A 14812-nucleotide genomic window follows, 5' to 3' on the forward strand; every position below is an offset into this window, starting at 1 on the left:
GTCTTCGGTGACATCCATCCTATCCTAGCCGTACAGCCTCATCTTGGCCGAGTAAGGCACGGTGTAGCCCCGCCTATCAAACCGCGTCGCTCACCAGCCATCTGCAGCCCAATGGCGTCAGATGACCGACCCAGGCCATATCTATCAATTTTCCGTGTCGCTGACGCATAGGCAGCCACGTATCCTGCCTGAATTGGGCAACCATCCATCTCATCATGGCTGATACTAAGTCTCCGAAATGACCCGCATCAAGTGCCTTGCATATGGTGGTATCGTCCTGCCGAGTGTCATTCTTGGTTTTGCGAACAACATCACGATCGACCCTGAGCCTTGTCTTGGCAGTCTCATCCACACTCATCTCCGCCTTCCCCGGCTGGGAGCTTAACTTTCTCGGGTTTAGGGGTCCTGCATGTAGGGTTACATTGTCACATTCTCCTGCGCTCAGCCTCTGGACCTGAGTCAGTCGACCTCGACCCCGTCCAGAGTCAACTGAACATATCCCGACAATCTCGACAAAAACACCGCCCCGCGGATGAAATTTCTCCTTGCGATATTGACCATGAACTCGACATTCGAAACTCTCCCCAAGCTCAGTTGCAACAAGTACACAGTGGGCTGGCTCTGCGTACTAAATTATGAGTACGATGCCGCTAGAGCTCTTCTCGACGCAGAACACCAGGCCCCATCTTGTCCTCCGGGCGATCCTAATATCTATACCCTCGGGCGCATCGGGGAGCACAACGTCGTCATAGCCCAAATTACTCGATCGGGAACGACCAATGCTTCGACCGATGTCACCAACATGCTTCGAACCTTCCGGGAAATCCGCTTCGGGTTGATGGTGGGTATTGGCGGTGGTGCTTTGGATGCCAAGTCAGACGACCCGGGAGAACAGACGACGGACATCCATCTTGGTGATGTCGTCGTGAGCAAACCCGAAGGGTCTGAAAGTGAGTTGATCTTCCACGGCGTCTGGACACCAGCTGAGAGGTGATATAGGTGGGGTCGTGCAGTACGACCTGGGTAAGCAAGAACCCGAAGGATTCAAGATTCGCAACCACCTGAACAGCCCTGGCACCCTACTCTTGAATGCTGCCAACAGACTCTCCGGGGATCACAGGTTTCATGGAGGAAATATGTCAAGGTATATCAAAGAAGCGCAGTCGAAGCTCGAAGACCTACGCATGAACTATTTTCATTTCCCGGGCCGGGATCATGATTTGTTGTTTTCTCCGGAATACCGTCATCCTAAAACGCAAGAGCGACACTGCCGAGACTGTGATAGAGCCCAGGTGATTCCTCGGCGGTTGAGGCCGCAGAATGGCCCTGTCGTTCATTATGGGCTCATCGCGTCCGGCAACACTCTCCATCGGGATCCTCACATCCGTGACAAGATGCGGAAAGACCTCAATGTCTTATGTTTTGAAATGGAGGCAGCCGGCTTAATGAACAATTTCCAGTGCCTTGTTATTAGAGGCATTTCGGACTACGCTGATACCCATAAAATTGACCTGTGGCAGCCGTATGCGGCGCTTACAGCAGCTGCTTATGCCAAAGACCTGCTGGACCGAATTCAGGCTCAGGAGGTTGAGCGGGAAGAAATGGCCTCAAAGTGTACGTCAACCCCTCTTCCCTTTCGAAAGGGCTGGGAAAGGAATGCCTCGACGTCCAAGTATCCGTTGAGTCGCTGTTCAGATGCATTCGGAGGCTATGCTAACCTAGCATTTGTGGTGCAGTAATTCTCAAGGTTGACCAGATAAAGCAAAACATTGATGATAGTTACTATGAGAATGTTTTGGGTTGGCTCACTCGCCTAGATTTCCGGAACAAACAGCAGGAGTTGTATGACAAGAGCGTGTCCACAGGACAGTGGCTGATAAAGGACTCGGGCGAATTCAAGTATTGGGTCAAAAAGGATCCTTGTCACCTTCGATGCTACGGAGAAGCAGGCACAGGCAAGGTACATTGCATGCACACTTCTATTGCTGTTATTTGTCGATCCTAATCCATTCTCCAGACCCATCTCTGCGCTCTGATAGTGAACCATCTGCAGCACACGCAGTCGTCTTCACCGGTCATCTACATTTACCTGAGTGACGAGGAAGACCGCCAGGGGCTCCAGACGCCGGTAAATCTCCTAGGCAGCATGGTGCAGCAATTGCTCAGGTTTCAAGACTCTACTGGTCAGCCCTGCAAGATACCCACAACGCTCAGGGACGCCTACCACAGTCGTCTTCTGTCCGAGGCGATCCTTAAACAGTCGTTCGAGGAACTATTGAAGACGCATGATAGGGTTTACCTGATTGTCGATGGGCTCTATCAATGTTCCGAAGACGCCGTGAAAATTCTGAAAGCGTACCCGCTCGACCTGATCAGGAAAAATTATAACTTGAGCATTCTCACGACATCTCCTAGCGACCGACAGGCAGTCAACCAAATCAACTGCGATGGATGCGGATGCAGGGAGGAAAAGCTCACCATATACTTTCACTGCTCCGACAACGACCATGACTATGACCTATGCCTGAAATGCAAAGAAGCCGGTTTTTCCTGTCCCCTTGGCCATAAAGATGACGTGACCAACGACACCATTCGCGTCGAAGTACGAGCCCGGCCGGACGAGATTGAGCAGTTGTGCATCCACAGGCTTCGGGAGGCCGTCGACCCTGGTTCTCGACGGTACGATCGGCGTCAATTTGACCGTGCATGGAAGCCCTCTGGTACGGCGCGATTCTTGCAATGCCACCGGGACATGATTCCGCTGGTTGCTAAGAAGATAGATTCCCACTCTCAGAAAAACTTCCTCGTTGCTCAGACTTGGATTGACTGGCTGCTGGAACCAGATAAAAATCCGGGCAACAGTGGCCATCTCCTGGAGCTTCTGGTTCAAATCCCGGTCACCCCGTTGGGGGTGTATGTAACCGGAAAGATCGAGGGGATCAAGCGCCGTGGGATAAAACGTGAGGAAAAGCTGGTATTCAATACATTTATGTTGATGATGACTGCCCGTCAACGGCTGAATATTCTAGCACTGCAGCAGGCGTTGGCTCTTGGGGGTGACTCAGGCGTGATTCGACAGGAAAGTCTAGACGACCGTGTGTCGATCCTGAAAGCTACAAACGGGTTGATTCTCATTGAAAAGGCCGACGAGAAGCATGCATATGTGGACTTCTTTCATTGGACCCTACCTAAAGTCCTCAAGAGCTGTGCTGAGGGCACGCCGTTGAGAAATGCCAAGTCGAAGACGGCTCTCCTCTGCCTGAAGTATCTCAGGGATCCTGACTTCGTAAGGCACTGTGCAGACAGCGTCGCGTACCCATTTGCGTCGTATGTTCTGGAGCACTGGGGAGACCACGTTCGCAGCGCCTGTATGAAGTTTAATAAAGACAGCGAAGAGGTTGAGTCCAAAGCGATGGCATTTCTGACAGACGACAGTAATGTCAGAATGATAGTTAAGGCCATGGCGCTACTCAAGGGGGAAAGCTCGCCGTCGGCCTGGATCCACGACGGCATTAACGTCTTTCACCTATGTGCGTGGTATGGCTTGGAAGATATAATCCGCAATCTGAAAGCCAAAGGGTATACCATCAATGCACCCGAGAATCAGCGTCGTTGCACTCCTCTGCGATATGCGTGCGTTAGGGGCCACCTGAAAACTGTCGAACTGCTCTCGTCGGGACTGCCCGTAGACGACGATACTATTGCCGTTGTAGCTGGAACATCAGCAGATCCGTCATATCGCAAACTGAATGAGCGCATGGAGATTGTAAACATGCAGTTGAAGAAGCGGAATCTCACCCTCAACTACATGTTCGACTTTGGATATACAACAAGAACCCTCCTCATGTACGCAGTCCAATTCGATCATTATGGCTTCGCTGGAAGGCTTCTGGCGGAGTCTGTCGACATAAACGCTCGAAACAGAGAGGGATACACCGCGCTTTGGATCGCTGTAGATACATGTCCGGAAGCAGTACCAGAAAAGCCTCTAAAGAAGCAGTCCATGATAGTCTCATTGCTCTTACGCTATGGCGCCAACCCCAACTTCATATACCGGAACAATACTACAGTTCTCGCGCATGCAGTGGCAAAGAAAAAGGCGCTCGCTGTTGCTGCCTTGCTTGAGTGCGACGCCCTTGATCTGCATGCAGAGAAGAACATCATGCACATCGCAAGCGCAGCTGATTACTCTAAGATCATCCCGCTATACTCCGCTCTGCTGCAGAAAGGAATATCATCTATAAACACTGTCGACAAAAACGGACTAACACCACTCCATTATGCTGCTCTATCGAATGGCAACCACGCAGCGACCACTGCCAGGACATTACTGAACTACGGCGCAGACCCCGAGATGCCCGATGAGCGGGGCTGTACACCGTTCACACTTGCATCACTGCTTGGCAATACAGAGACCATGCGAGTCCTATCTCCAGGCGAAGACATCGAAAGACCCGACCTCACGCTCAAGTCCTCGGGAGCAAAGTCGCTGAAAGACCTCCCCGCACTAGTCCTCGCGAAACACGGTCACTGGTCCACTCTCCATGACGTGATTGTCGATAATGGAGCGAGTAGACCAGACCTCGCGCATAAGGATATCATCACTAGCGTCACACTCCTACACCTCGCAGTTCGCGCAAAACAGTTTGAAATACTATGCTTGCTGCTTGGAGACACACCTTCGTCATCCCGCACTGTCAAGGTACTTCATCGTCTCACTACACGCGTGAAACAGCTCGTGATACCACGTCTGCTGCTTGGATCCTCATATGCAGCATCTGAATCAATGTACAAAATCTTCCGAGGGCAGATCTGCAATGGCAATGTTGATAGCAAGGGTCTCACCCCACTTCAACTCGCGATCGGGATGCAAGGGATATACCCGAATATCGCGAACCTGTTACTTGACTACCACGACCTCAACTGTGTTTGCGGTAGTAACAAACAAAGCACGACTACTAGAGATCCGAGCCGTGGCAATGGACCGTCTTTTTCCGTCGCTTCTCAACCCAATGGAACCATCTTGGGTTCGCTCGAAAAGCCATCATCACCGCCAGAGACTGGAGTCGGTTTTAGCGTGAAGCTCGAGCGACGTCTGTTCAGTGTACATAGTATATTGATGGTGATGGTGTTGGTTTTGTCGATGAGTTCGATGTGGGTGAGACCATGGGATGGGGGTGGACAGGGACAGGGGAAAGAGGATTAGAGCACTTTGAGGCAAGCCAGCATTCCACGTACCCTAATTTCTTTCATTTTTCTGTTTAGTTTTCGCATTCAGTTTTTCTTTTTCTATGTGGAAAGCACTAGTCTGTTACGCTAAGCAGACGGTGTGGTTAATTATAGTCGCAAATGACAATGCAAAATATCCGGGGTTATTTTCTTGGTCGAGGCATATGATCCGGTGCTCGTATTCTGATAAAGCTATTTTTAGAAAAGCAGCTGGTTGGCCAGATAACCAGACAGTTACATTAGTTGCATATTTCCTGCATGATGGCCTTTGACACAGCTTATGTGGCAGCTGGATTATTGTTTCTTCACCAGATTTTAGGCTGCTGTTGAAAGGGAAGTCTGTATAGCACAACCGATATATATTCTGCTTGAGGCATCTGACGTGGTTGTTATGTTTATGAAAACGACCTTGTCCTTACTGCTCTATTACTGGTACACAAGCAAATACATTTCCTTTACGTTCCATTGAAACAAAATGACTTCTTTGTTTAATTCTGCATTAACAAGAGCCGCAGACACATAAAGATAAAATCGCCTATTACCATCTCGATGGTCCTCTCTGGCGATTCACGTTAGTAAAGTCGATTTCACAATTCGCCTCGTATCAATTCAGGTCATTTTTTAGGATCCTATCCCAGACATCTCCTTGCAGTTGTAATAAGCTACCTAGATGGCGAGTGTCTTATCTCGGATCATGTACCGGCGCGGGATATTGTCCGATTGGGTGATGTAGTGGGTGTCCATAAAAGGCAAGGTTGCCGAGTCACGCATCGGGCCTGAGGAATGGAATTCCCTTTCTTTTTGTCTCCCTTGCATTCTTGATACTTTGTCTATTACTCGGTGGTGTTCGCTAAGTCTCTGCTCATTACTCGACTATGGGCTTCGGGGAGGCACATTCTTCACCGGATCTTTCATCCACGGATGCTACATGCCATGTGCAACCATTCCTGGATGCGTCCGGATCGGAATACACTCCGGATGGATAGTGCATTCGTTGGTCGGTTTCTAAAAAGAAGCACCCTCGCAATCAGTCAGCTTCACAGAAAATCTACGATACGGGTTTGATTATCTTCTTGGATCTTTTTACGTATGAAATCCCGCGAGCTAGCTTAGACTGATTTCTTTTCAAAGCAGATTCTGGGTCGTTGATATTTCAACTAACAAGAACTTGATTTATAGCACCTCTGTTAGCACAGCTGGTGTAAGCCAAGTTCACTTCAATGCATTGGTGATAAACTTAAAACCATCGGTAGAGCTCAGCGGCGGAACATGCGCAGGGCAAATTCGGCCTTGATAAGACCATGGCTATCTTGCTCTTTGTCTCTTTGTCAGTATCGCTCCAAACCTTTCCTGGAAACATCCTCACATTGACCTTCGTGTTGATCAAATTGGATAGGCACATGCAAAGCCCTTGATTGAATTACGTACATAATCTTTCTCAAGCAAATTTCATGCTTCGAAATTTCCTATAACCATCGAGGTTGTCTATAACCATAGCTTCTATATTTGCTATATAAGATTTGTTGTCTTCCCGTTTCGCCTTCCGCCCCTCATTCTCACTATGCCTATGACGCCTTCTCCACTTCTTCTATCTCGTGAATTAAATGAGCATCCAAACCAGCCGGCCTGGCCTGTTTTTCCAACGTGCTACCACATTCTCGAATGTGCGACTCCTTGTCGTTAGAATCTTCGGTAAATTCCAATTTCCGATACTCGCAATTCAAGTAGCCAGTGCCTATTCAGTGATCAGAGCTGGCCAATCTTTAACGAAGACAGGGCGGTTATGAAGCAAACATACCTTTTCCTCTTACGTAGCCCGTCCAATCTTCGGTCAAGTAATGCAAGAACCCCCGGTGATTCACCAGCGCGATGTGCTTCTCTGGACGGTTGTAGATCCAATTTCGCATGTCGGCAGCTCGTTGCCGAACGGCGGTTAAATTAGGCGCGTAGATCCCTTGCTGCGAGGGTTCTTAGCTTCTGTATTTCTCAAAGACGCAGGCGGAGGACCTACCTTTGAATTCCACGACTCGTCAACAAACGTGATGTCCAGGTTCGTAGCGTCCCACGCAGGGGCAGCATCAGCGATCAGCTTTGGGGCTTCCGATTTCATAACAGAAGCCTCATGGCCGATATCACATCTCAAACCGCTGATCTCTTGGGCTTTGGGCACCAAAATCACAGGAACTTGTCGTTTCCCAAGCTCTGGTGTGAAGGTAAAGGCAGCAGTCTGTATAGTGCGTCGAAGCGGAGATGCAAGAATGACTTCGATATCTTCAAGGTGTGGGAACTTTTCCTGCAGTTCTTTGCACTGCGCTTTCCCGGTCTCTGTCAACAGTGCGTCCCGGAGATGGTGAGAGTCCTATGGGCGGTGTTAGAAACGACATTGACATGGTAGGATCGATCGCGGATATACATTGACATTGTGTTCGCCTTGTGCATGGCGAATAACATAGAGAGTCGGGGGCATTTTGGCCTGAAGGTGGGTAGGTGGGAAGTTACTTGGAGGGTTGGTATTATTGTCGGAAAGGTGAATCGCGGATTGCTGAATTAAAGAAAATGGAATGAACCATTGCGATATCTGTGGAGTCGGAAAGTTTTCTCGGCCGATGCTGTACAAACGTGCTTCATAGATTTGTCTAGATGAATGTCGTGGCGACGAAGATCCTGGGTGGACCCGGCTCGGCTTGATACCCTTTTGCAAACCGTCTTGCTCGGGTCCGCCACAATGCGATACTATCCCGAGGTTTCCCTCGGCTCTTTCTCCTAATTCTCCGATCCATTTTTGCTTTTTTTGTCTCTTTTCTTTTTCCACCATACTTTTCCTGCCCCGCTCGTTCTAGAGACCCGATGCCGTAATTAAGCCGAGCGAAGATCTCCTCTTGCTCATCGTTGTCATGATTGATTTCCGGTATTCATAGCTATCTAGCGCCAGGAACAAGGTGCGGTACCTGTTAAAGAAGAAAGGAACACTCTTCAGCCACCGTATCACCATCTTTCTGGTCCCAGAGCACATCTGAAAAACCAACATGACACAGTCATTACGTCTACAGGACAAAGTCGCCATCGTGACTGGCGCCTCTTCCGGCTTGGGTCGAGCTATCGCGATCCGCTACGCCCAGGAAGGCGCAAAGCTAGTATGTGCTGATTTGACAGCGACGGCGCGGTCCCAAGAGGAAGCCGAGATCACCACCCATGACTTGATCACTCGGGATGGTGGACGAGCCATCTTTGTGCAAACCGACGTCGGCGATGCCGCGCAAATGGAGAACTTGGTAAAGGAGACGGTGAAAGAGTACGGGAGACTTGATATGTAAGTCTAGTTTAGATCTCTAGCTATGTTGGAGAAGTCAAGCTAAGAGGTCTAACAGCCTAGTAAACAATGCCGGAATAAGCATCGAAGCCCGGTTTCCGGCTGTGCTCCATTTGACCGACGAAGCAACATGGGACACGACGATGCGAGTGAACGTCAAATCCGTCTTCCTGGGTTGCAAGTACGCCCTTGCACAGATGCTGGCACAGGAGCCTCATGCTTCAGGGGACCGAGGCTGGATCGTGAACATTTCATCGATCATGGGCATGATTGTGGGACCCGAGAATCGTAAGATTTTTAGTTTACTTTAATCTCGGACCTGAACTAACCTCAATTTTTTATAGCGTCTTACTGTGCATCAAAGGGCGCTGTCAGCCAGCTTACGAGACAGATCGCCCTAGACTATGCGCCTCATAAAATCCACTCGAATGCCCTTTGTCCTGGATGTGAGTTGCGAAAATGCTTTGCGAGTATTGAAACTTATGGTTTTCGCAGATACTCAAACGGCCATCTTCAAGGAAACAACTACTAACCTGACTCCTTGGGACGATCTCAACCGGCGGCACCCACTGAAGGGCCCTGGCTTTCCCGATGATATCGCGAAAATGGCTGTTGTGTTGGCAAGCGAGGATGCCAGCTGGGTTACGGGAGTCTGCATGCCTGTAGATGGTGGTTATACTGCTCGATAGACTGGCATAATTAATATACATCAGGCGATAGTTGTTGATCGAGCTTATAACCTTACCCTCAGGGAGCAATACCTTGAACTGTGCGATGTCTTCTTTCAAAAATAAAAGCCATGCTGGAGTAGTCTCTTTCTTAATTGCACTCTTTGACTTGGCTGTGATGTTACCTGTCAGGATTATAATTCTATTGGTCCACGGGAGATCTCTATGTTCATTTATGTTATTTAAGTGTTGTGGTAGTATTCTTTTCACTTACAAGATAGGGAAAACAAGGAAAGCCGCCCACGATAAATACCTGTATTGACTCTATCTTCTAACCCATAATCTAGTGATCTATCGTTAATCCATCTATAACTGTTCCAAATGCATATGTCGTGTTCACATCATAAATCAAAACTTTTCCAAAACCATTAAGCTTCATTAGCATCACGGCTCCATACGCTACTCTCCCTAGTCGACCTCCCCTTGAAAGCTGCCTCGATTTGCCCAAAGTTCCTCCCCTTCGTCTCATGCATGAAAGGAAAGATCACAACAACCGTGATAACACAGCATCCACCGAACAAAATGTAAGCTCCGAAGCTACTTTTCGACAGCAAAATAGGGGTGATCAACGCCACGGTAAAGTTACACACCCAATTGCTGGAATGGGACAATGTGGTAGCCGATGCTCGCGTACGCTGAGGCTGAATCTCAGCACTGTAGACTTTGACAGTAATCCCCCATGTGACGGAATAAAGAGCGGCGAAAAGGTAGATGCAGACAATGACAACCCAGCGACCGGCGCCGGAGTCCTTGTGAACGGCACCTCCGGCGTATAATCCGCCCATCAGGAACATTAGAATTCCCATTCCAATACCCCCAGAAATAATGCTAGTTCGGCGACCCCATTTATCAGCATAGAGCAGTCCAGGGATTGTGACGCCGAAGATAACGAGTGCTGAAACTCCGGAAGCGAGGAAACTTGCTTGTGAAGAGGCAAGACCAGCTTGTTGAAAGAGTTGAGGGGCGTACTATATATCTCGAGTTAGTTATTGTTCACGGACCAAAGAAAACCCAGATAAAGGCAGTGTCAACATACGTAGAGGACTCCATCAATCCCACTCAACTGCTGCATCCCCATCAGAAAGACGGCAAGTGCAGTCCGACCCCGAACATCCTTGGAAAACACATCCAGCAGCTTCTCGACAGTCCCGGGTGCCGCCTTCTCAGAGTCAGGGTCCATCTCCTGCACCTGGACTTGCCCCTCGACCTTTTCGCGCTCTCCAAGACTAACCCCCAGCTTCTCCCATGCCTCCTCGGCCTCTGCAACGCGACCCTGGAGACCCAGCCACTGCGGCGATTCGGGCAGAAACATCAGCGAAAGCGCGCAAATGATCATCGCGAAGGCCGATAGCAGGATCCACGGCATGCGCCATGACAGGGACGACTGAATCCTGGCCGTTCCGTAACTGATAAAGTACCCCAGGACCAAACCCAGGGTAGTCGCCAGCTGAGGACCAGTCGTGAGGGCACCTCTTGTTCTGACAGGCGAGATCTCACAAATCAGAACGACCAGGTTTCCCAGGAACAGGCCTTCCCCGACACCTTCGACAATACGACCAACGATGAACATAGCCAGGTGGACAGCTCCGGCTTCGATCGCGGCGCCGACACCGAAGATGAAAGTCCCGATGCAGATTCCCTTGGGCCGACCGAGGTGATCAGCAACGTAGCCAGCAAAGAAGGACGAGAGAGCAGCCGGAATCAAGATGCAGGAGACGATGAGGCCGTGGATGGTAGAGTTTTCGCTGCCTCCGAATTCAGACTTGAAGAACTCCATGTCGGTCACAGGGCCGATGATGCCCGTGTCCATGCCGAAGAGAAGTCCATTTGCTGAACATAGAATGCATCCTAGTAGGTATTTGGGTGGGATCAAGCCCATGATATCGCTTGGTTGGGCTATGCGAGGGTCAATATTCGCGAATAAATAAAACAATCGGTGCGCCGTCAAGGATGTCTCAGAATAAAAGATTTGACAAAATGCCAACGGGAGACGAAGAAATTTAAGTCCAGCTCAGAAAATGGGAAATCGAATATCCGCGATATCATCCAGGTGAAAATCTTTTCTTATCGTCAGACAGCCTGGACATAGTATTCGCCAGGATCCGCCGGTGGACACACTTGGGCCAGTGGGAATACCCACGTACACGCCATTCAGTTACCATAAGTCACAGAGCACAATCTTCTTCTCATCCCGCACAGTAGTTTGGGCAGCGACTCCACTCTGCGACGATTTCTTCCCCGGGTCCTCCCCACAAGGCGGCCATGGCCTTCATACTGGAATTATGTAGACAAGGTTATGAGTTTGTCAAGGAGAGTCGCTAGCTAAGCAGTAAAACACACCATGCTTTATTAGGACTATCCAATTAAGACGGTGACAGAGATAGTAATTTCATCCTCAGCCCTTTTCCCAGGAACTTGTAAAGAGTAAGAATAAAAATTCGGTAGACCCCGGCAAGACAGTGGGGGCAACCGATAAACCCCGAGGGGATCTCGGCTCGACTGCCAAATTCGAGCCGAGCAGTCCAGACCAACAATTCCGTGGGGCGAGGAAGCTAAGCTCCGATTACGAAAAATTAAAGGCGTCGGAAATCACAGACCGCCAGCTGTCTCGTCCCTGAAAGCATGCAAGCTCGGATAAGAATCGCAATGCGGACAGGACCCTGTTGCTGCAGATCCAGATAAGCCCGATCTCTTGATATTGGCTCGGCTTTGGGGCCAATCTTTACGTGTCGGTGCTTTCGGCTCCACTCCGACATGCCAGTTCACTTATCAGGAATTTTTGCCGAACTAGGAGCTCAAAGCTCTCGGTTGATGGCTGCATAATGGCCGGCATTAACATAAAACAGTTATTTATATGAATATTAACAGGTACTTCTATATAGCGGGCAATGCTCAGCACCGACCCGATCGCCAATGTTAAGTGGTTTAGACCATGGCAACTGGTACCGCGCCAATCACCTCCCGGTCTACACCCACGAGAGATGCAGGGAGGATAGGCACGCCTTTCCGCTCTGAGAGAAGTCAGGCTTAAACTTCCTATTTTGAGCATATAGACCTAGGTATCAAGGAGGAAGTGTAATTCTGGCAATGATGCATCTCCTTGTTCATGTCATCTGAGGCGGAAAAGACCTCGGATGAAATTTAAGACTTTCTTGAAATCATAAGCTTCTCTCCAGGTCGCTCGGGTAGCATACCAAATCAAGTAAGCTCAGTCTGTCTCTTATGGCGAGGGTCCCGAGATTGTGAAATTGCACGTCGGACCTGGCCTAGGAATCAATATAGCTAACTATCTTGTACTCAAAATTCCAGTTACTCTGCTTTTTTCGATTTTAAGACCAGTTACATGAATGATCACACAGGTCTTAGCTGGAGTCCGTGAGGGAGATGATAGCACTCACCCTTCAATGATCGTGCGAGGAAAGCCAGGGTTGCTTGAATAGACCGTCGCAATCAGTCAGATCGTTGTAGCAATTTTATCAATTGTAACTACTTTAGTTTTGAGATTAAATCTCCCAATTGTCCTCGAAATATCTTAGTTAAGAACGTATAAATTCGTATCTAGCTAGTGTTTCGAGGTAGAGACAACAACATCTATAGCTTTGCCTCCAGGTTCACATGCACCGATTTGATAACAGAGTACGCCTCCATTCCAGCTTGACCAAGTTCGCGACCAATGCCGCTTTGTTTCATTCCACCAAATGGCGTCAACGAGTCACTGTCATTGCTGCTGTTGATCCAGACAGTTCCACTTTCGATCTTTTTCGCCAAACGATGGCACCTGGTAATATTTTGAGAAAACACAGAAGCTGCCAGCCCATATGGAGAATCATTAGCTTTCTCAATGGCATCCTCTTCCGTCTCAAATGGTGAAATGACGACGACCGGACCAAATATCTCTTCTCGGTAAATATCCATGTCCGGAGACACGTCACAGAAAATCGTCGGCTCGATAAAAAACCCCTTTCCGCCGTGATCTCGGCTAGAGGATTCCCCCAATACCAGCCGAGCGCCTTGCTTAATGCCCGAATCGATGTATGCACGAATTCGGTCATATTGCGATTTCGAGATCTGTGGCCCTTGGAACGTTGTTTCGGCAAACGGATCACCCACTTTGCTAGTGGCTTGCGTAAAACTTTTAAAGGCTTCAATGAACGACTCATAAACATCCTTTTCGACCAGGATGCGACTAGTCCCGGAGCAGATTTGGCCTTGATTGCTCATGATCCCGGTATGTGCCCATTTCACAGCCTGTTCCATGTCGGCGTCCTTGAACACAAGCAAAGGCGACTTCCCGCCCGTCTCCAGCGTGATGGCTTTTAGATTCGAAGCTGCCATCTTCATTATCTCGCGGCCTGTAGACGTGCTGCCCGTGAACGCAATTTTTGCGATATCCGGGTGTTTCGCGATCGCAGCGCCTGCTTCTCGGCCGTGTCCGTTTAGGATATTAACGACACCAGGAGGGAAGCCAGCGACCTTGATGAGATCGGCAAGATAGAGAATCGCAAGTGGCGTTAGCTCCGATGGTTTGAGGATCACCGTGTTTCCACACTAGATCACAATCAGCATTCGTGGCCAGGTGGCTTTTTCCTAAGGTGTGATCTTACTGCTAATGCTGGCTGGGCCCAGCTTCCAAGCCGCCATCATCAGGGGATAATTCCACGGGATGATCTGTCCACAGACACCGAATGGCTCGCGAATGGTATACGCGAATTTCGAAGCGCCGCCGTCAATGACCTGCCCGTGTGCTTTATCCGCCCACCCTGCAAAGTAGCGTAGACAAGTAATTACTTCAGCGACGTCTTCATTCAAAGCGACCGAGTACGGTTTTCCGCTGTCCCATGCTTCCAGAGTCGCGAGGTCGACACTGTGCTCTTCTACCAAGTCACTGAGTCTTCGGAGTAGAGATCCCCGGCTTGAAGGGTGAAGATCTGCCCAGCTGGGATGCTTGAGTGCGGCTTTGGCTGTTCGCACTGCGATATAAACATCGGCTTCAGTAGCAGCCTGCACCGATGTGATCACCGTCTCATTACTACGTAGTCTGTTAGCAACTGGATTTTGGACATGGTTACTGAACCTACGCTGGGTTTATGCTTTCGATGAGCCCGCCTTCAGCGGCGCGAACCCATTCGTTGCCAATGAACAGGCCAGTGTTGAGAGAAATTTTTCGTCCGTTCGGGGCGATTAGCTCTTGTCGTGTTGAGGCCATTTCGCTTGAGCTGAACAGGAACAATGAGGTTTGTTATAGAAAAGTTTTCTCAATGCAGACATAGGGACTGAAGTACGATTGAAGATGCTGTGGCTTAGTAACGGTCTAAACCGACGAAGGCAGCCAAGACAAAGAATAGGGTTTTTTATGGGTCCAGAATGGAGCGTTCCGGTCTACCGAGGGTCTGACGCAAGATGTATTCTAATCCGTGCCAAAATTCTAGATAAAATGTGATATTGGTTTGCTGCAAAATAGATACGCCCCTGTGTTGATCACCTACAATGCTAAGCTTTGCCACGGGATAAGTGGTGCTGAGCTTATTCACAATGAGCGGTCTTC

At 49.3% G+C, this 14812-nt stretch overlaps 5 protein-coding genes across 5 annotated transcripts; 2 read left to right on the forward strand and 3 right to left on the reverse strand.

Moving 5' to 3' along the window:
* The first annotated feature begins 281 nt into the window (after positions 1-281).
* On the forward strand, positions 282-5386 carry P170DRAFT_509439 (uncharacterized protein). Its single transcript, XM_024854673.1, has 4 exons — positions 282-950; positions 1000-1614; positions 1737-1960; positions 2018-5386. Exons 1-4 carry the CDS (start codon positions 533-535, stop codon positions 5204-5206), a joined length of 4446 nt encoding a protein of 1481 aa, XP_024703995.1. The 5' UTR covers positions 282-532; the 3' UTR covers positions 5207-5386.
* Positions 5387-6869: 1483 nt separating this feature from the next.
* P170DRAFT_314628 (phosphoglycerate mutase family protein-like protein) lies at positions 6870-7696 on the reverse strand (the record flags this gene model as incomplete). Its single annotated transcript, XM_024843274.1, has 4 exons — positions 6870-6964; positions 7028-7187; positions 7241-7588; positions 7643-7696. Coding segments are annotated over 4 exons (657 nt in total), but the record flags the coding sequence as incomplete, so codon positions are not given.
* Positions 7697-8059: 363 nt separating this feature from the next.
* On the forward strand, positions 8060-9228 carry P170DRAFT_494118 (SDR family NAD(P)-dependent oxidoreductase; the record flags this gene model as incomplete). The annotated part of the gene is made up of 4 exons (XM_024854061.1): positions 8060-8539; positions 8598-8827; positions 8884-8985; positions 9035-9228. The coding sequence occupies exons 1-4, from the start codon at positions 8256-8258 to the stop codon at positions 9226-9228; spliced, it is 810 nt and encodes a 269-aa protein (XP_024703997.1). The 5' UTR covers positions 8060-8255.
* Positions 9229-9409: 181 nt separating this feature from the next.
* P170DRAFT_464361 (putative MFS sugar transporter) lies at positions 9410-11146 on the reverse strand (the record flags this gene model as incomplete). The annotated part of the gene is made up of 4 exons (XM_024852237.1): positions 9410-9430; positions 9482-9520; positions 9666-10235; positions 10304-11146. The coding sequence occupies 4 exons, from the start codon at positions 11144-11146 to the stop codon at positions 9410-9412; spliced, it is 1473 nt and encodes a 490-aa protein (XP_024703998.1).
* A 1712-nt stretch (positions 11147-12858) lies between these two features.
* On the reverse strand, positions 12859-14473 carry P170DRAFT_509441 (aldehyde dehydrogenase; the record flags this gene model as incomplete). The annotated part of the gene is made up of 3 exons (XM_024854674.1): positions 12859-13815; positions 13948-14296; positions 14346-14473. 3 exons carry the CDS (start codon positions 14471-14473, stop codon positions 12859-12861), a joined length of 1434 nt encoding a protein of 477 aa, XP_024703999.1.
* Between the last annotated feature and the right edge of the window lie 339 nt (positions 14474-14812).

The sequence above is a fragment of the Aspergillus steynii genome (genome assembly GCF_002849105.1).
Source record: "Aspergillus steynii IBT 23096 chromosome Unknown P170scaffold_4, whole genome shotgun sequence".
Lineage (NCBI taxonomy): Eukaryota > Fungi > Ascomycota > Eurotiomycetes > Eurotiales > Aspergillaceae > Aspergillus > Aspergillus steynii.